General features: G+C 43.4%; 1 protein-coding gene across 1 annotated transcript in view; it reads right to left on the bottom strand.

Moving 5' to 3' along the window:
- Positions 1-480: 480 nt before the first annotated feature.
- Positions 481-21,185, bottom strand: part of nsd1b (nuclear receptor binding SET domain protein 1b) — a 35,853-nt gene continuing 15,148 nt past the window's right edge. The window contains exons 8-28 of the mRNA XM_071530223.1: positions 19,558-20,823; positions 18,645-18,757; positions 18,001-18,259; positions 16,272-16,372; positions 16,012-16,057; positions 15,291-15,562; positions 13,963-14,100; positions 12,650-12,773; positions 12,020-12,220; positions 10,167-10,346; positions 9,774-9,930; positions 8,323-8,528; positions 7,107-7,219; positions 6,339-6,485; positions 6,071-6,193; positions 5,074-5,190; positions 4,585-4,726; positions 3,292-3,398; positions 2,395-2,596; positions 1,180-1,715; positions 481-1,116 (exon numbers count right to left, since the gene is read on the bottom strand). Of these exons, the coding sequence (XP_071386324.1) occupies positions 976-1,116; positions 1,180-1,715; positions 2,395-2,596; positions 3,292-3,398; positions 4,585-4,726; positions 5,074-5,190; positions 6,071-6,193; positions 6,339-6,485; positions 7,107-7,219; positions 8,323-8,528; positions 9,774-9,930; positions 10,167-10,346; positions 12,020-12,220; positions 12,650-12,773; positions 13,963-14,100; positions 15,291-15,562; positions 16,012-16,057; positions 16,272-16,372; positions 18,001-18,259; positions 18,645-18,757; positions 19,558-20,823 (4,691 nt within the window). The 3' untranslated portion in view covers positions 481-975. The remainder of the gene's footprint in view (positions 1,117-1,179; positions 1,716-2,394; positions 2,597-3,291; positions 3,399-4,584; positions 4,727-5,073; positions 5,191-6,070; positions 6,194-6,338; positions 6,486-7,106; positions 7,220-8,322; positions 8,529-9,773; positions 9,931-10,166; positions 10,347-12,019; positions 12,221-12,649; positions 12,774-13,962; positions 14,101-15,290; positions 15,563-16,011; positions 16,058-16,271; positions 16,373-18,000; positions 18,260-18,644; positions 18,758-19,557; positions 20,824-21,185) is intronic.

Here is a 21,185-nt window from a genome sequence, read left to right as displayed (position 1 = left end):
AATGATAGGTATTGTTTGTGGTACTTTTGTTGCCATGACCTCCCTCAGAAAGTGCAGCAATGTAAACATGGGAACATTAGATTCTAATGTTATGGATTAGAAGTCATTGGCTGGGGCCAGTTCTTCAGCTAGGCTTGTTGCTGTGACAGGTGAAGTGAGTTTAGGAGGGTTGAGTGTGGACATGTTACCTTTTGACCTAATTCAAGAGCGCAGTTCTCAAGCGGCTCGCTCGGTGGTGAAGCCTCTTCTCGTACCGTCGGGCCCAGGACTCGTGGGTTCGAGACTGGAGACGGAGGCTGCAGGAACACCTACACAGCGGGTCTACAACGCAGTAGATAACTGGATTGATCTACATTGAGCTTTAGCAGGCCATCTTGCTGGCACAAATGACTGGAATACTATAAAACATACCAAAACAAACCAGCAGCTAGGTGAAATTGATCCAAATGTAAAAAAAAAAAAAAAAGTACAATGGAGTGAATATGACTACAATTCCCATTCATCACAATCCCAAGTTTTACATAGCAGTTCCAGATAATCTCGTTTGTCAGGTCTCCCGTATCAAGGTGCAGTCAGCGTCAGTGTGTGCAAAGTCACTGTGTGCAAAGTCACTGTGTTATAAACCCAGTTTATGGAGCCAGTTTGCACCAAGGTCCACAAATAGATCTATATTTACAATGACAACAAGATCTGTGTTTGATTACACAGATCAGGCAGCAAGGAAGGCCAACCAATCGCTAGCGAGCCTTTCCCCCGCCGCAGTGATGAGATTTAGATCCCAAACTCCTGCTCATTAGATGTAATAAAGGATGAGCAGGATCTTGTGTCAGGTGATTCTCCGTTTCCTTTCCCACTGCAGGCTCCAAACACTCATTGGCCGACAGCAGGAACAGACAAGCTGCTTTTGTATTGCAATTGGTTGGCCTCCATATCCTGTGCCACTGTAATAACTGTAGAATGATAATCCACTGTGCATCACTCCTCTTCCTCCTCCTCCTCTTCCTCCTCCTCTTCGTCCTCCTCATCCTCCTCTTTTATCTCAAGGTATTCCAGCCCCCCTTCCTCCAGCTCTCCCTCTCCATCCTCCTCATGCGCATCCGATTTCTGCCTCCCCTCCTCCTCACCCTCCTCCTCCTCCTCCTCCTCCTCTACGTCCTCTTCTTCCTCGTCAGCCAACACCTCTTCCTCCTCCTCCTCCTCCTCCTCTTCTGCGACGTCCCTCTCGTCCTCGTACGAAGAGATGGGCGAGTACTGGGGAAGGTCGAACGCTCGCGGGCTGGCCGGAGCGTCGGAGGCGGGAGGAGGCATGGTGGCGGGGGCGGCGGTGGCGGCGGTGGCGGCGGCGGCCACAGGGACGGTGACGGGTACCGGGACGGAGAAAGGGGGGAAGGACTCGGGGGCGCTGGTCCTGACCTCTCTGGTCCTCCTGGTGGTCGGGGCCGGTCCCGCGGCGGCTTTAGAGGCGGCGGGGGGAATGACGGCCATGCCCAGGCCCGAGGTCACGGTTTCGGGCGTGTACTCCCGGATCTCGCCCGGCTCCAGCGGCTCGGGCCCGCACGGGTCGTGCTCGCTGCAGGACAGCTTGCCGTCCAGCTTGGAGATGAAGAGCAGGCCGTCGCGGTGCTGGCAGCAGTACGAGCTGGGGCACATCTCGCAGAAGGACGCCGCGTCCTTGCCGCATATGTCGCATTGGTGCCACGGGCATTCCCAGCGACCTGAGACATACATACACACACACATACAAACACACACACACACACACACACACATACAAACATGCACACACACACAAGAACATCAAGGAAAGTACAAAGGCAGGCGGTTCACCAGTTAACCAGGTAACTGAAAAAGATTTGAGAAGAAGGTTTGTCTTGATGTTTTGGATTTGATTGGATTAAAGTGAACTTGAATATTTTGGAAAAAAGAACTTGAATATTTTGGAAAAAAGTGCACAGAAAAAAGTGCACAGTTTGGGCTTCTTCTACGATACAGGAGAAGCATAGTTCATAGGAGATTAGGTTTGCCACACACAAAAAAACTAATAGACTTTTTTAGACTTTTTTGTGAGCTAAGACCAATTTGTCTTAGCTCATTTATTATATACTTATTTCAGAAAGTGTCTGGGAGCTCTTTCCTGGGAAAAATCCTGGTGGCTATCCAGTGATAGCCACCATGGCTGAACCGACAAAGAAAAGAGCGCCACCTACAGAAACTCAAACTTCATCGGCAGATCCAAGCTCTGCCCACAGTGGTCTGACTGACAGGTGATCTCTGGGAAGTACAGTGCAGAAACACCACAGCAATGAGTGCTGAGCAACAAAGATGTCACCAAAATTAACAAAAAAAAAAACGTGAGAATTTTGCAGATTCCCATGTTAAGGCGGAGCCACTGACCTGCGGGCCTCTTGGTGAGGTTGAGGCAGTCGGCATGGTAAACTTTGGGACAGCCGGGTCTCTTACAGGAAACCATCTGTCCTCCGTCTCCGCAGCTGAAACACTCGTCCTCCCGCTCCTTGGTCACCACCACCTTGCTCTTCCTCTTGGCGTGGCCCTTCTTCTTCAGCTTGCGACCTTTGTCCTCAGATGGAGGGTTGTTCTGGTCGGGAGAGAAGAAGAGTTTTATTCCATTTGATCTTTATTTAAATGAGTACACTGACTTTTGGGCAGATAAGCTCTTTGATCAGTTCACCACTAACCATCCACTGACCTTACACAGAGTTCTAATACATTAGCATGCACCATTCAGAACTACACACAAGAGATGAAACTGTTACGAGTTTTCTCCATTCATGGAAAGTTGACTTTTTGATATGAGCTTTCACCCCGGAACCAATCTCGGAGCCCATCGTCTATCGGTCTGACGACGATTAGACTCTGGGGGCGACGGACAATATTTCAGGGTTTCCGGTGTAGCCAGCGGACATCCGGGCCAAGACTTCCTCTTCCGTGCACCGGTCATTGTTTACAGTCCGATTAGCAACTTGAGACGCGAGAATGGAGTTGGAGTTGAGAGACGACGTCTCATATGCACATATCTGTTTATAGAGATTAGCTGAAATGTCATCTGGACCTGAAAAACTTGTGAAACAATCCGGTCGTATACGTCGTCTCTCAACTCCAACTCCATTACCCCAAAATATTGACTGTCGCCCCCAGAGTCTAATCGTCGTCAGACCGATAGACGATGGGTTCCGAGATTGCCCTGGAACTTGACACTACACAAAATCAATTCCACTTCAAACGTTGTACTTTATATCAAACCAAATAGTATTTATTTGTCCTTCCTCTCACCTTTGGCCTGACTCCCAGGAAGCCACTGCAGTTTGGCGCTCCACACTTACAGACCGTCTTCCCGTTACCCAAACACTCCAGGTTGTAGTTGAAGGTGAGTTCTGTGCCTGGGCAGACACACAAACGAACAGCGGGTTGTGCCATTGTGTATAAAGTGAATGATTCCCATCAGGGACACAAAATGGACGCATATAACAGATGTTGCAATGAATTATGGTTGTGGTTGTCAAACATTTTCATTTCACAGACTCCCAAAAAGACAAATATTTGGGCCACGGACCCATGTTTTATAAGATTTTGCCTGAAGGACCCATGGGAGGAGAATTGTTGTTGATTTATTCTTGAACTCTAGAACTGTCTACACTCTACATGGGGAGATGACAGGGTGAGAGTGAAACCTAGGATTACAGTACTCATTCTTACTCTCCAAATGGGGATAATTCTTATTGAATTAAATTATTATGAAATCCAATATATTTGGACTGCCTTCCTGACCTGTTTTTGCTCAATGTAAGTCTCAGCTGCACATTCCTTAAGAATCTGTCACTTAACCATCTCTAGCAATACTTGGATTCACATGATCAGTCTATTTCATGGAAAGACTGAGAGCTCCTAATGTTTTGTATGCTCAGCGTAAATTGGCTGGTCAAATTCTGATTCCACAAGCCGTAATGGACAGTTGATGATACATAAAAAACTAGAAATAACCACCTTGCGGTTGTATGCCTCCGCCAATAAACTTTGTTTTATCATTGCAAGGACAGTCTTTATTTATTGAATATATATAATTAATGTGATTATTAGGTCAACTTTAAGGATTTTGGTGTCTGCAAAAGTAAGTGACAGCACTTCCACCGTTTTTGTAGAATGACCCAAGATCATTTTCTCAGCTACAGTGGTAAGCAAAACATTATGATGTCACTGTGAAGTTGACCTTTGATGTCATCACTTCATTTTATCCTATTAGACATTTGTGTGAAATTTTGTCATAATTAGCGTATGAATTCTTGAGTTATGGCCAAAAACGTCATTTGTGAGGTCACAGTGACCTTGTCCTTTGACCTTTGACCACCAAAATCTAATCAGTTCATCCTTGAGTCCAAGTGGACGTTTGTGCCAGATGTAATGAAATTCCCTCAAGGCGTTCCTGAGATATCGCGTTCACGAGAATGGTACGGACGGACGGACGGACAACCCGAAAACATAACGCCTCTGGCCACGGAGGCAGAGGCATAAAAACTTCTCCTTTATTATTTTTATCTTTGATTTGAGCTCCAAGCGGAGAGAGTTTACCTGCGGTGACGTCGACGAGAGCGAACAGCCCCACCCGGGTGTCTCCGCTCACCGTCCACTTCTGGGTCTCACAGTTTGGCTGGCAGCAGTGATTCATGAAGCGAGCCTCGTTCCCCTTCGGCCCCGCATCAATGATCCGGTCCTGAAACACACACACACACACACACACACACACACACACACACACAGAGGGTCAGAAATTAATATCTGTCAAGCACCAAATGCCGTTAAAATTTGTCTTTGGCGGATACTGGCCGGTAACTTTTTGAGACAAAGACTTTATAATGCCTCAGTTATATACAGTGTTTAGTCTTTGCCTCTTCTCAAACTTTGTCCCTGCTGGCCACCATACACTCTCTCTCTGACCATGAGCCAATCAAATCAAAGCAAAACAATGGCTTCGTATCAAACTGGCTCCTTATTGGCTGAATTGGTCAGTGATCCATACTGCTATTTTTGAAATCTTAAACACACGGCTCTGAGCTTTACCTTGTCCAGAGTGAGCATGTAGAAGTTGCAGATGTCGTTTTCCTGGGCGTGTCTGATCCTCGACCTGCACTCCTCCTCGTCGATCACCTCCCCCACGTACTCGCTCACAAACTCACCCTGACAGAAAACACATGGAAAAACACAAAGGCATGACAAACACAATTTTTTTTTTTTTTTTTGGATTGGCACAGTGGAGAGAAGACAGGAAAATGTGGACAGAGAGAGAGGTATGACATGCGAGAAAGGTCCCAGACCAGATTCAAACCCTGGACGTCACGGTTACATGGTGCGTGCCTTAGACCAGTGGTTCTCAACCTTTTTCATATCAAGGACCCCTAATGTAGTCCACATTAGGGCCACAGACCCCCATTTGATGAGATCTTGTCTCTCAGTCGGACCCAAATCTGAGATTATTTTTATTGTTAGATATGATTTTGTCCAAAACTCCATGACTATCTATATTGTAGGTTGAGAGATAACAGTCAAACTATGACCAAAATAGTCATTCTTCTACATTCTCTAATTGTGTTTAACGGTGTTTAAAAGTTTAACAATTCATCAATTTGCTGGGGACCCCCTGGAACCCACTCAAGGACCCCTGGTGGTCCCCCGACCCCACGTTGAGAACCACCGCCTTAGACCACTGGACCACCAGGACACCTGGTGTCTTTGTTTTTTAAAGAAAAGTGTTATACAAAGTCAGCATTGATTACTATTATTACTATTATGATTAGTATGTAGTAGTAGTAGTAGTAGTAGTAGTAGTAGTAGTAGTAGTAGTAGTAGATTAGTAGTAATAGTAGTAGTAGCTGTAGCAGTAATAGTGGTATTAGTGGTAGTACCAGTAAGTGTAGCAGTGGTAGCAATTAGTTTTAGTAGTAGTAGTAGAAGCAATAGCAGTATAGTAGTAGTAGTAGTAGTAGTAGTAGTAGCAGTAGTAGTAGTAGCAGTAATAGTAGTAGTAGTAGTAGTAGCTGTTAGCAGTAACTGTTGTTACCTTCTTGATGTCGTGGACGCAGCGGAGCCCCCAGCCTCTGGACAGCGTCCTGAAGATCTCCACCTGGCTGTACTGACGCTTGGTGAACGCCTGGTTGAGGCAGCACTCACCTGCCGGGCAAACCTGCGGGGTCAGAGGGTCACAGGGTGAATCCTCCACCAGGGACACATGGATGATTTCGGTGTCTATGATCTCATCACTTCACAGACAAGTTGACCAATGGGATTCAATAAATCAACTTGGTAAATTAGCTTGGTGTATTGCCTACCTGCGGGTGGCACTCGTACAGCAGCATGCGGTTGATACACTCTGAGTCCATACCACACGGGCTCTCGTCTGTCGCCTTACAGTTACAGCGCGGGATCTCTGACAGGTCGGCCGTAATGATCTGCACCTTCCCTATTGGTCGGTTCACCTGAATGAGTTGGAAAGGTCAAAATGACATCAACATGAAGCAGTACACATTTCTGAACACATTTTGACACATTATGTTACTTCCATCTGTAAAACCAATAATGTGAACAGCTGATGATGTGCAGCTGCATCTGCTCTGTGAATCTGACATTTACACACCTTGCATATTATGTGAGATATGACACACCAATGCTCCAATTTTGACAAACCTTGGAGGGATGGTGCAGTTTGGCACTGTAGTCTGCCGTTTAAAAGATTACACTGATTGGCCTGATGGAGATGCTACTATTAAAGGTTAAAATTTAAACCTCTGAAAGACCCCAACTGCCACACCACTGGTCCGATTTTGATGAAACATGGACGGATGATGCACCTTGATACCGACTGGCCCAAGGGTGACATCAATTGGCCCATCATTCGTGGGGAACAATATGTTTTACTTGTTTTGAAAGCGATGTCTGAGAAACCTGCAGAACTAATGAAAGGAACAGAAAGTGATCCACAGCCCCGCCTCCAAACACACACTGAGCTAAACAGGCAACAGATCTCCCCAACGCTCCCAGTGTCAGCGCTAAACTTTCCCCCAAATGAGCTTTACAAGAGCACCGGTCCAGCGGCTGACCTTAATGTGTCTGTACGGAGGAGGCTTCCTGTCGTTCTTCCTGTCCTCTTGAAGCTGCCTCAGCTCCTTCTCCGCCTGCAGCTCCCGAAATCGCACCGCTGCTTCCTCCAACGCTGAGGAGGGAGATGAACGCTCAGTTAGAAAAAAATGAAAACACTCAACAAAATTAACCGTCACAGCAGGAATGAGCTTGAGACACAGTAAACAGCATAACAAAACACTAGATTAAAAGCTAAGAAAAATTAAAATACTAGGATCAGAGTCTAAAATTAATATGCGCCAAGTGCCGGATGCCGGTAAAATGATCTTTGGCGGATGAAATAAATAAGGCTCACCCACCACACGGCAGTAACTTTTTGAGATGATAACATAATGCTTCAAAATGCTCTCTTGTCATTTGAATTCTGTTGCACTTTATGAGTTATAAACATGATCCACTGTATCAGAGTAAGCAAGTTAACACAGTATCTGATTCCATACGCATAATAGCATTGAAAACAGACATATTTCTATGTAAATCTTATTATTTTGGCCAGTAAAAATTATTGTTGGCATGTTTTTTTTTTTTAATTTACCAGCCCTTGGTAGGTGAGACAAAAAACTAATTTCTGACAATGGTTGGGATAAGGTTTAAAAGAAAAATCTTAAATTTTTTGAAAATGCTGCATTGTTTCCTTGAATAAAAACCCCAAACAAACAAAAAAAAACGCTATATTTGCTCGCCTGACACATCAAGACAATAATCACAGTAAACTCTACTGACTCCCCAGCGCAAATAAACTAGAAATCTAGAAATCCTATTGCCTCTGTCCATACTCACAGGTAAAGATGGAAAAATAAAAACGAAAGATCAAAAGAACAAAAAACGTGCAAACCTGATTCATTTTAGTAGGTTTTTGCTGTGCAGTTCTGTACTAGAGTGTTAATACATGTTTGTTTCCCTCTACACTGTAGTAAATAACTGAATCAGAGTGGATAAGACCTCCATGTGCCATTGCTGGCTTAGGATGAAATGTCCCACTAAAGAAAAAAATAAATACGGTCACAATATTCTTAAAAAGAAAAGACACAGAGATACTTTCAACAAAAACTCTGTCTAAATGCTGCCAGAACTCTCCTGTGTCTCCCTACCTGTCTTCCTCTCAGGTTTCCTAGTATTTCAATGAAGAAAAATAAAACTTTAAAATAAATAAATAAATAAAAGCACACTGGATACCTTTCTTATAGACGGCATCGACGCCCTTCCCCATCTTCTCTTTGCTGTTGGCGTCCACGTCCATGTAAGGGAAGACCCGGGCCTGGTAGGTCCACAGGTAGTCGTTGGAGCCGAAGAAGTGAACGGGGAACTCGCCCACATCGTGCCTCATCCGCTGGATGTTCTCTGGGATCGTTTTAGGGTGGCTGACCTCCGCTGGCCACCACCTGGGCACAGCAGGAGAGGAAGAAAACGTTAAGACAGCGGCCGACGAGTCCCTGTGTGACTTTGAGTTGTGGTATGTGATATTGAGCCTGGACCCCAGGGAGAACACATATTTCTGATTTGGATTCCATCTTGAAAAAATATAAGAACCTCTGGTTTAAGGAATGATGAAGGGAGAACACAGACCACGTCCACCAATATGTCTGAACATGTAATTCATTCAGAAATAAAAACAAGCTGTGACCAGAATATCTGCATCTGGTTGTCATTTTCTCTAAAAACCAGCCTTGGACCCATCAGTGTGACAGAAACAAGAAGCGAAAGACTTTCTTCTAAAAATAATTAATTCATTAATTACAAATAATTAAAATCTCTCACACAATGCAATCTGAAACTGAGTTTTTTAAATATTTTATATTAGTTCAATTTGATCAACATCAACTCGATTATTTAACAGAATTTTGCATGTTAGTTGATATCGTTATATATCGATATTGAAAACTCCACCTAAATGTATTCTAACTCTCTGCTCTTACTTCTTTTCCTTGCAGAATTATATCTAATTCTGCTGTTGCACTGTTCACTGTAAACTGTTCTGGACGAGAGCATCAGCTAAATGCCAAAAAAAAAAGGTTTTCTCTGTTTTTTCCCTACTTTCTGGCCTGATGTTCTACACAGGGTTCCTACACATTTTCAATAAAAAAATTCCATACTTTTTCCAGACCTTGATTTGTTTTGAAGATTTTGTCTGGTGTTCAATATGATTTACGCAGATAGACATCTTGCCCCTGCTAACTAGGTCATATCACTGTATAGATGAAGACTGTTCTTCACAGCGACAAATATCAGAATATGTGAGATGATTGGCAGGGTTCCTACACGCTTTCCATTTTAAAATTGCATATTTTTCCCAGACCCTATGTTCTTGACTGGATTTGATTTTGGTCGGTATTTGATATAATGCATGCTGACAGCGGCTGGGTAATAAGAGCGTCCCTCTATCTGAACATTATTCTTCACATAAACAAAGACTGTGGACTCAAAGTGGCTCTACAACAACATAAAAGCTAGAATTATGTGTGTATCGGACCTGAACCACAACATTTTCCATACTTTTCCAGACATTTTTTTTCAAATTCCCAAACTATTCAAGACCTGGAAATGATCAAATTCATTTTTAATACTTTTCCAGACTTTCCAGACCTGCGTAGGAACCCTGTCTACAGTTTCTACAGCTAGCCACTGACCTGTACCGCCCCACTTTCACCCAGAGGATGTCCTTGTAGTGGGGCTTCTTCCCAGCCTTGCAGTCGTTGCAGTACCAGCTGCCCTTGGGCATGTCGATGTTCAGACACTCCCGGTGGAACGCAGCGGGACAGGACTCGCAGCACAGCAGGCTGCCCCCTGGAGCACAGGAGGAGGAACAGCAGAGATGATGAATTTATAAATCATACTTCATTTGTAAACCGTATTATTCCCTACGCAAGTGTTGCAATATCCGTTATTGGTGCTACATCATGGAAATTGGCACTACTCAGTTCTGCAAAAATATAGGTAGAACATGACATTCAGCCCTGGAAAAAACGAGCCGGCACTGCGAAGACAGACTCCTGGTGGACATGTGACTTCAGCGGTGATACCTTCGGTGCAGACGAAGCACCAGCTGACGTTGACGTGTTCGTGGTTCTTGACGCCGCGGCGAGGGGCGAAGTGGTTGGGACAGATGATGCTGTTGTTGGACAGGACCACGCTGCCTGCTGCCATGCACAGGTCTGTAGCGTGGTAGGCTACAGGGCAGCGAACACAACGCACCAGACGACCTGCAGACACACACACACACACACACACACACACAACACAGGAGAACAGGTAGAGATCAGTAAGTGTGGTAGGCTACAGGGCAGCAAACACACCGCACCAGACTAGACAGACAACAGACAGATGGACAGCAGAACACACAGCAGAAAACACAAATGGAAAAGGAAGGCTTTCAGATGACATGACACGCACTGTGGCGGCCATATTGGAGGTCCACAGCTCTTCAGCAGCAAGAGCTGTGACAGCTGGTTGCATTTTAAACACACGAGTTGGCCTCTCAACAGAATGAAATGCACAGCCTATTTTAACTATTTTACTCCTGTGAAGCACTTTGTGACTTTACTCTGTGAAAGGTGCTATATAAATAAACTTTACTTACTTACTTACACATGGTTAAAATTTCTGCTGTGTTTGACTTGGGGCTTCTCATTTTGTCACTGGTGCAACTGATCCATCTTGTGTTTAGATAATGTCAGCTTGTTAATTAACTAGTGTCCGGTCAGCTAACCATCACAGCCTTGTTTACACGCTAGAATGTATCTAGTAGAAGCTAGCATAGCATGTTAACATTTAACATTATTTGCTCTGCTAAATTAGACTGCTGGCTAGCTAGCAAACAAAACAAAAAAACAGTTTGTTCAGGTTAAGTAGAAACTAACAAGACAGTTTAGCTTTGTCACAGAGTAACTAGGGCTGGGCGATATGGACAAAATCAAATATCACAATATTTTTGACCAAATATCTCGATATCGATATTGCGACAGTATTGTAGGGATGACTATTGGTGCTTTCACAAAATATTTACACAATGAGATTTTTGATAAATAATCATCAGTAATGTGGATATAATGACTAAGTGGGTAAAGGCATATAATAGAACAGCTAGAACAGTCTGGTAAGTTCAGAAAATGACATCACTTTACTGTAATGCAGCCTTTAAAACCAGGAAAAGACACTTATGCCATATCACGATATTACGATATCCAAAATCTAAGACGATATCTAGTCTCATATCACGATATCAATATAATATCGATATATTGCCCAGCCCTAAGAGTAACAGCAGTTTGTAAACAAATCCACCTTATCACACTATTCACTTTTACTTAGCTACTGATTGGACATACATGCACACCACAACAATATATAATATATATCTCTCTTTTTCTTTCCTGTTATATTCAGCCACTATTTGCACACAGCCAATTCTCCAGTGAACCTCCATGATGGAGCCAGACGTGGTTGGTAGGAGATTCACGACATAACTGCAAAGCCTCTATACTAATCTGTGGCAAACTACCTTGTATCTACACTTAGGTTTACACCTTTTTCACACAACTGCACCCAATGTAACAGCCCTTGATAACAGCCAATATGCATTCAGACAACGTAAGCTAACATGTTGAAACTAGGCTCTGGAAGAACAGCGCCCTCTTCCTGTTTTGTGCCATAAAGCAATCCATCAGATTTCCTGCGAAAACCGACCTGGTGGCTCACAATGTAAAACGCAGTGTAGAGGCCAGCCACTGCTAATCTTCCCATTGATGGTTTCATTTGTTTACGGTAAGAAAAACTCAAAATGAATGTAATGATCTTTTGATGTAAAAATGTTTCACATGGTACCATTAATGATGTAGAACAAGTGGGAAGACGTGGAGCATATCATCTAGATTACCTTTAGAGACCGATGGGCTGCTGGGGTTGGCGATGAAGCAGGTCAGACAGACGTGGAGAGAGCAGCGGAAGCCGCGGTTGAGCGGCGCGGTGGGGGCGTGGCCGGCTATACACTCCCCGTGGTAAAACTTCCCACACACAGGAATCATACAACGCCTCACATCCTCACCTCGCTTCTTACACACAAAGCAGGTGTGAATGCCTGGGAGAAACATAATAATATGATTAATATCTGCCACAGAAGTCTATCATTATAAATAGAAGCCCTCTCCCTGTTTTAGCTGGTTATTTTTCGAAGTAATTAATTTGCGGCTGGAGGAGCAATGCTAGCAATGACAACAAACCATTTTCAGAGAAAAAATAGAAAACATTTTTCACACAATGTGTCAGCTGAAGAATGTACCATTGCAGCCACTGTAACAGCCGCTCCCCCTACATCTGTCCTGCATTACCACTGTATACTGTGGTTGCCATTAAGTCCCCCTTCATGTATTAATCCTCTAGTTGCATACAGTGGTAGACTTTGCAGAAGTACCCCCACCCTGCATCTGTCCTGAATTAGTACTGGACCCAACAGCAGCCACTGCAGACAGACTTTTTTCCAGGTTTAGGTTCTGTAACAGAGACGTACCCGATTTGCACTCAGGGCAGATGAACTTCCCTTTAGGAGCCTCGGCCAGAGAGATGCAGGGGAGGTGGAAGGCCCCGCAGCAGTGGCCCTCACACAGCAGCAGCTCCCCCGTCTTCTCACACACCTAGGACAAAATCACAACCTGCTGTAAAAAGATGTAATGTAATAATAAAGGTTCAGAGTAGCTGTAAAATGTGCTCCTGTGTAGCTCTATGGTTAAAGCATTGCAGCAACATGACCAGGGTTAGGAGAATGATTCCCATTGTACCATTCTCGGGACGGGGTGGGGGGAGGGTGTGTTTTATTTTTGTTTATTTTCTTTTTCTTTTTTCTCCTTTCCCATTTTTTTTCTTTTCTGTCTCCTGTTATTGTCTTTACACTTTGTATAAAAAATGACAAGTGTACTTGTTTGGTGCGTTGTCAACAAATAAATCTTTAAAAAAAAAAAAAAAAGGAGTCTGATTCCCACATGCTAAAAACGTATGCACTCATGGCAGTGTAACGCAGTCTGTGGAGTCAGTGGAGCCCCAAAAATGTCATTTAAAAGAGGAATTACAAAATGTGCTCAGTAGAGCACAGACCTCCTCCATGTCTGACAACACCCCGCAAGGAAGTTATGCACCTTTTGGTGATATGCCACACTCACCACCACGCCCCTTTTTGGCCAATCGACATGAAAAGTTAATCAGTTATTCCTTGGCCCATAACCAAACTTCATACCGGTTTTGTGCAAATCCGTGCCCAACTTTTTGAGATATCCTGCTAACGGACGGATGGACGGACAAACACACAGACACAGGTGAGGTGGAGGTAATTAGTGCAAAATATGAGGGGAAAACAATGAGTGTGCTATGGGGTGGAGGATGTGTATTTTCATGCACTGACTACCACTACAGTTCCAGTTCCTTCCCAGTATGTGAATGTACTGTGCACCAACCTAGAGCTGGCTCATGCTTGTGTGACTTCCCTAAGCACTGCGCATTGCAAGAAGCATTCCACACAAACAAAACCAACCAACCAACACACAGAGCCCGGCTCTTACAGAGCTGCTCCCAAGCACCTAATAAAGAAAGGCTGTGAATTCGGTTTGAACCCACATCGTCACCAGTGTCTCAGCCCTCTGAGCCACTACAGACTGAGTCCACAAACCTTCTACTAAGATTAACTTCATCCTTGCTAAGATAAAACTTGCATTTTCTTCAACAAACTAAGATTTATAGAAGAAAGTTATGAAGTTCTCAAGAAGCTTCTGAACTTACAAAAATATAGCACTGATGAAGATCCAGCCCCCGGACAAGCCAAGTCCGACTTACCTGACATATATTCTCCTTCATGGAGGCGGGGCCTCCTCGGTCCCCTATGATCTTCCTGGTGGGTAAGAGCGGGTCGTCGCACAGTGATGATTCTTCCTTCATAGAAGAGAAGCTGTTATCCAGGCTGGACGGGTCACCCTGAGGAGACAAGAGTACCGTGTGGTAAAGGACAATTACAGTGTCGTACAGCAAAACAATAGGATATTTGTTTCAAAATGTAGCAGTGAAAAATGAAAGAACAAAGTTTCCTGTGATAAATAAATAGAACACATCAAACCTGTTGCAAGTAATTCTTAGCACAGATGGGTGGGCTTTACTGCATCAGGCCAATTCAGATAGGGTCAGACAAGGAGTCAATTACATTAAACTAATAAATTGACTTTCCTTTCTAGGAACTTACTGGTACCCATTACATTATGGACAACCCAATCCATCTGGAAACCTATTCAGGTAAAATTAACCAGGAAGTATTTTCAAATTCTACCTGTTACCATACTGTAACAGGTTTGTTTCAAGTACAGTTCAAAGTAAACTCCTTGAGGAAAAGGCATCATTTATTTATTACATATACTTTACTGAGAGCAGTGATACCTGAGTGAGATCTTCAGAGTGATTGTGGACAGGATGATGATGATGCCAGGTGTGAGATGCTTGAAGGAAGCAGGCATCACCCAAGGAACCGCATTAACTGTTAAGAATTTCCTCTTGGGTGTCATGGCTTTTGTGCAACAGGTACCCATGTAATATGTACTACCCGAAAAGTCTCATCATAATAATTGTGTACAAATGTAAGATTTCTTTTTTTTTAAAAAGAGGAAAACTTAACAAGTAAGTCAGTTAACCTTCTGAGTCACATTTCGACAATGTGGCCCAAAAATGAAACAGCTTCCCTAAGCACATTGGTCCAACCAATCTATTCATGTGAAAAGACAAAGGAAAGTTGTACTAAAGTTGTACCGAGAAGGTGTAACGCCGAAACATGTTGGTGTTTTTAGATTTTCTCTGCCCTCTAAATAAAGGCTTTTGTTATAAAAATTCACAGTTATGAATGGACTTGGATTCTTTTGCTTCCAACCATAGAAATACAACTTTCCTTTGTCTTTTCACCGGCTCTAGCTTCTTCCCTACCCATGAGCAGAGTTTTTTGAAATCCTGATGAACTCCTTGTGCTACTTCTTGCCTTCAGTCTATTCAGGGTTTGGTGAAACACCGGTATGTGCAATCACTATTTCACCATGTCATTTTGAAGTAAGCAACAGTTCCAAATGTGAACAGGAGAAAAAAAAAACACACAGCAAATCCAAGTTAGGAAAGTAAAGATGGCTGACCTCTGACTCCACTGTGTCCTTTCTGACCTCCTCCTCCTTTGTGTCCTCTTCTTGTGGAGTAGTGACGTTGTCCGACACGCTCTCTTCAGGGCCAGGGTCGGGTGGGCATGGTGCAGGAGTGGAGGGGGCAGGGGTGCTGGGGGTGGGTGTGGGTGTGGGTGGGGTTTGGACGGAGGGCGCGGGTACAGAGGTGGAAACCTCTGGGGTCGCAGGTGTGGAGGTGGACGCCGTCGGTTGCTTGGTCTTTGATTTTAAAGACGCCACTCCGGCACCTGAGTGTAAGGCAGCTATGTTAGCACCAGTTATCACAGTTATAACTTGACTCTAGAGAACTAAATTCATACACTGCAAAAAAATCTCAGTTAATTTTGTATTCGGTCTTAAAATCTCATTTTTCTTGAAACAAGTACTGAAAACTACCAATGGTGTGCAGTAATCTCATGTGTCTCCAAATATGACTTGTCTTAAGAATATTCTTTAATCAAGATACATTATCTTGAAACAAGTGGTGTGATTTGCTTTATTTCAAGATATTCCACTTTCCAAACGTTCTGGAAATAAGTGGAATTAATTTTCACCTTTTAAGACAAATGCAATTTTGACATTACTTGCTCTGCAGAAGCTACTTACGAGAATAGCATGCACAATAACACATTCTCTAATCATTATAAATTGCACTAGAATATTTCAAACAGCAAATAATCTTCCATTGTTGGCTGACCTGAAGGAAGAGCAGGATTTGCTGTGTTGTTCTTCAGTGACTTGACCTGTAGCAAAGAGAAACCCAGTCAAAATACAAAACAACAAACAGTATAGAGTTACAAAAGTTTGATGGAAAACATGCATCTGTGCACAGACACATCACACTGACACACAGGTATATTGAAGTGGACATACTGTACCATAGATGCACTCAAACTTCATATAAATACACTCGCACGCACACAAAACACCCTTCTTCATCCCATGTCCATTTCGTACCTTCTTCTTGGGGCCTGCCGAGGCCTCGGCTTCCAGACAGTACTCCAGGATCTTCTGAGTGGGTTTTCTCTTCCTCTTCCTCTCCAGCAGAGGAGCATTTCCTGTGAATGGAACACAATGTCCGGATCAGGATGGTGTGAAACATAAAGGGGTATGAAGTCATCTGTGACCTTCATCGTCCTCTATCTGCAACCAGTGGGAATTGAAACAATATTGACAGGATTCTGGCCCCAACCTAATTGACAACAATGAAGTGACATTTTTGCAGTAGAGACGAGTATGCTAGCTAACTAGAGCAAAGAGCCAATAGAAACGTCTAGTTCAGTGTTGAATGGCTTTGAATTGTATATGAATGTATTTTTTTTATTATTTCATATCAATGTAAGCTTGCATTTTTTATATTAATGTATATTGATGTAATTTGGTGTATATTAATGTAATTTAACGTTTATCATGTAATGTGTTATGTACAGTATGTCAGGTGTGGACCCCAGGAAGATTAGCTGATTGCCATGGCATCAGCTAATTGGGATCCTTTAAATAAATAAACAAACCCCCAACCTCGTATTATAAGGAGGTTTAAACAAAAAATAAGAATAATTGCTTTTATACAACAGTTCTACAAACAAAGCAAATTATCAAGTAATGGTAATTTGCAACAACAGATGATTTTTGTCCTTTATTCGTCTCCGCCAACAAAAACCGTTCCCTCAGGATTCCACTAGCAAGTGTTGCCAAGCAACAGGTTAACGGTTTCCCAACTGCAGGCTAGCTGCTACTTTGAGGTTTGCACAGACGAATTCAGCGTACTTTCTTCCCCCTCGTCCTCCTCTGACGACCGTTCATAATTAAGGTCAAATGTCTCCATATTTGCGTTGTCGCTACTAGGTGCAAATGAAGTTAAGAGTTTTGTATAGCCTAATAAAGGTTATATTAGAACACCTGTGAAGCGGAGTGATACATAGAGTAAAAAGTCCCAGTGCTGCCTCTTGTCCAATAAAATTACTCAACCGGAACTAACTGTTGTATAATCCTTGTTCTCACTTGTTAGCTTAGCAACCAATTCACATGAGCCTTCACACAACAGGCAGTTTCAACCAAGCAACCTGATTGGTTGATTTATATGATTTTATCTTATCTTTTTATCTCATCAAATTTCTAGGCTATTAATAATAATAATAATAACAATAATTATTAGAAATTTCAATCAATCATCAATCATATTAGGAGCAGTTTGTGAAACAAATATACAGATGTATCTTAGAAAATCTAAAAATGTACTGCATGTGCCGCATTCAGTAGTACATTTCTATTCTGCTGGTACTCCGAAACATATTGTTAATAAAATGCAAATTTTGTTCTCTTGCTGTCAGAAGCTGTGGGGAGCAGTCTGGTAATGAGTAACTGGAAAGACTCCAGTTCCAGTTTTGTGTTTGAATATGCCAATTAAATCTAATCTCTTAAGATCTTTTGAGAAAGTACAAACTGCAGTGGATGCTGTAGGATATGTGCAAAATACATATAATATAAATACTAGATGGAACACTAAATGGTCTATGACTGCAATAGCACTGTAATATCACCATTGTAAAAGCCTTAAAATACCTAACCAGAAAGAGATTTTCTTAGAGATTATTTTGACTAACAGATAGAGGATAGACTTCTTGTGCAGCAGACATGTGTGTGAATGCGGTTAGTTGCAAAAAAAGATATGCAAGTAGAGCCTCACCATTGTCTTTGATGTGGCCTTCTGTTGACAGGGAAGGTTCAGCTTCAGGGGGAGGCGTTAGTGTGTCGATGGAAAGTACCGGTGCATCTTGGGAAGATGTGTTTTCAGTACTGGGAATTTGTAGTTCTGAGGGTGTTGTTACAGTCACTTCCTCAGGGGGTGGTGTCTGGATTTCAGGAACTAAGTTCAAGGGGGGCTGGTCATCTGTATTCTTGTCCAATAGCGGTGGATCGGACTTGGGGTTGATGGTTGGAGTAGCCTAAGAAAATAAATGGGGAGAGTTCATTGTCAGTCAGTGATACAAACGCCATGCACGGATGTTACGATACTGACACTGGTATCAGGTATTGGATCAAAACCAGGATAAAATTCAGTATCAGAGAATTTTCCCAATGGTAGCATTTCTTACAAAGTGCCACATAATGTCAAAAAGCTTTTCTGCCTTTTTTAAACACAGGGTCCTTGGTCTCTCTAATGGAGAAAACTCAATTATATCTCAGGATATAATTAGGATACTAGGATACTTAAATGTTAGCATTCAGAATCAGTATTGATGGATCCCTAATACAATAGCATTACACATATATAACACAACATGTGTTTACATAATTACATTAGATCTTAATTTGTATAATATTTTTTACCTTTTCAATTGACTGGACAGGCTTTTTGGGTTTCTTCCTTGTGGAGAAAATCTGATCGTACTCTTCAGTCCATTCGATCAGCCTTTTGCTTGGTTTTCTTATTCGTTTATGTGCTGAAACAGACAAGTGAGAAAAGACACTGTAGTCGTTTTCATTCCTATGTTGTTTACAGTATGTGAAATATTACAGTATATAAAATGAGCATTGTGGGGGGGAGGGGTCTATCAAAACAAATCCAATTCTAGTGTTCAGTTAAGAACAAAAACTAGCTAAATGTGAGCATCAGTTGAGAAATCAAGACTGTGGTTTGCCCTTGGTTTATTTTGTTATGCTAGGTTTTCAAAGCATGACGACCTGCTGGCTATCAGATGGCAACATCCGTTTCCTTATATCCATATCCTCATACCCATGTTTTGGGATATTTTGCTATGGTTGGTTCAGATTACGTTCTCACTCCGAACAAAACGTACTGCAGTTTGCTTGGAAGAGGACGAGACCCGGCAGTCTCGGTGCGGTTATTTGGTGCCACCCGAGTTCGAATGGAATTGTTCTCACCTGCCCAAACGAACCAAACTAAAGGAGTAAGTGCTCCAGAGATTGACTAAATTGCTCCCCACAGGCATGGTGTACACACACTTAAAGTCAAGTTCACACTCACAAAAAGGTATTGGTCCTTGGTCTCCGTTTAGCCTCGCAAGCTAGACAAGTCTCACAAGTTGATCACAGTGCAAGACACATTTGGCATCCCCAAGGTGTTGCCGCATGGCCAGACATGTCATACAGTGTGATCAACTCGTGAGTTTTGTTTGGCTTGCGAGGCCAGTCTCCATTCAGGTTCGGGCAGAAATGTTTGGGGTTTGGGTCAGGCTGGGCTTGAATTTATTAGCCAGACTCTAACCTAGAGTGATCTTACCCATGGGAGCCTCCTGGCCTCCTCCAGTGTTGTGCATTGAGCTTATGTTCATCTCAGTGCAGTCTGCGACAAGGCCATTTGGCTGTTCCAGACCCGTCTTTGGCTGACAGGACAGAGCAGCGTCGGAGCCCCTCTGCTCCAAAGGCACCATGTTCTGTAGCTTCTCCTTTGCTCTGCTCCATCTCTCCTCCTCCCCCACTCCGCCTTCACTACCTCCATCCTGGACAAGACTCTCCCAGGTGCTGGCCTGCACACCCGATGAGGACTCCGTTACTGGCGAGGAACCCATTGCTGGGTAGCCAGGGTAGCCAGGTCCTGACCTGGCTGGACGACAAGGCACTTTGCTGTTGGCTTTCTTCCTCCCCCCAGAGGAGCTGCTCCTTCTGTTACATATCCTTTTGGTGGGCTGACCTGCGCTATTTTCAATGTGTGTGATTTCTTTGTTTGGACTTGACTTAGGTTTAGACTTGTCATTGACGTGTTCAACTTGAACTTGACCTGTGGTTGACGCTTCCACAGGCAAGGTGGGCATCACTAAGGGCTCCTCCTTGACATGGGCACTTGGTGGCCCAATCTCCAGCTCTAAGGGAGCCCCCTCTCGCTCTCTAGTGTCATGCAAGTCCTTCAGCAGCATGAGAAAAGTACTGAACTTGTAGTTTGTGTCTGGTTTGAATGAGATGGGTTTACCGTCGCTCTCATTTGTCACAGACTGGAAGGATATCTCCTCCAGGTCTTTGAGGTTATTCATAAAAGCAAAGGGTGATGAGGGTGAGGATGAGGAGGATATGTCAGAGGAAAGATTTTCTTTCTTTGCCTTTACTCTAGAGGTCAGGGGTATGAAGTCCATTGGCGGAGTTGTGGATATTGAGAAGTCTTCATCCTCGCTCTTGACGTCAGCTTCAAAGTCATTTGAATCAGAAAAAATTGAAGAAAAGGGGGGAGTGTTACAGCTGGAAAAAGTTGTGTCCTGATCATAATCACCATCATTATCATAATCAGACTTTAGAGATTTCATTTTAGTGCAAAAGTCCAGTTTGTTCTCTGGCTTCCAAGTGGAGTTGTGTGTGGAGCGGCACACCTGGTCCTTTTTCTGCTTGGCTTTTTCACGCTTTTTCTGTTCAGCCTCCCGCATGGCCTTCAGGGCTCTGGTCATCAGCCGATTGCTGGCAGGGAGGTGGGCAGGCTGCTCACCTAGAACTTTAAGTGCTTCATCTGGAACCTGCTTTGATTCATCTACAACGTTCTTTGATTTGTCAGACGATGGACCTACAGACATGGAGGATAAAGGAGGACTCCTAGAAGCAGAATTCCCATGCTGGTCAGAGGGCAGAGAAGTCACATTATAAGCTGCACTGGTGATAGGAGCATTTTTAAGTTCTGAGCTGCCTAATTGGTCAGAGGACATGCTTGTCACATTGAAGGCTGGGGACTTTTCACCTTCTGACCATCCTGATTGATTAGAAGACAAACACGTCTCACTGCTAGGGCTTACATTTGTGACTGGAATCTTTCTGACCTCTGGGCTACTTAACTCATCAGTGGCCATACTTGTCACATTGGAGGCCGGGATAGTTTTCCCTTCTAATGATTCCGATTGGTGACAAGGCATACTAGTCACACAACTAGCA

Source organism: Centroberyx affinis, unplaced genomic scaffold (assembly GCF_046629955.1).
Source record: "Centroberyx affinis isolate AG114_WGS23_722 - 3 ecotype Tasmania unplaced genomic scaffold, CSIRO-AGI_Caff_v1 ptg001904l_1, whole genome shotgun sequence".
Classification (NCBI taxonomy): domain Eukaryota; kingdom Metazoa; phylum Chordata; class Actinopteri; order Beryciformes; family Berycidae; genus Centroberyx; species Centroberyx affinis.
This window is presented reverse-complemented; position numbering and strand designations above follow the sequence as displayed.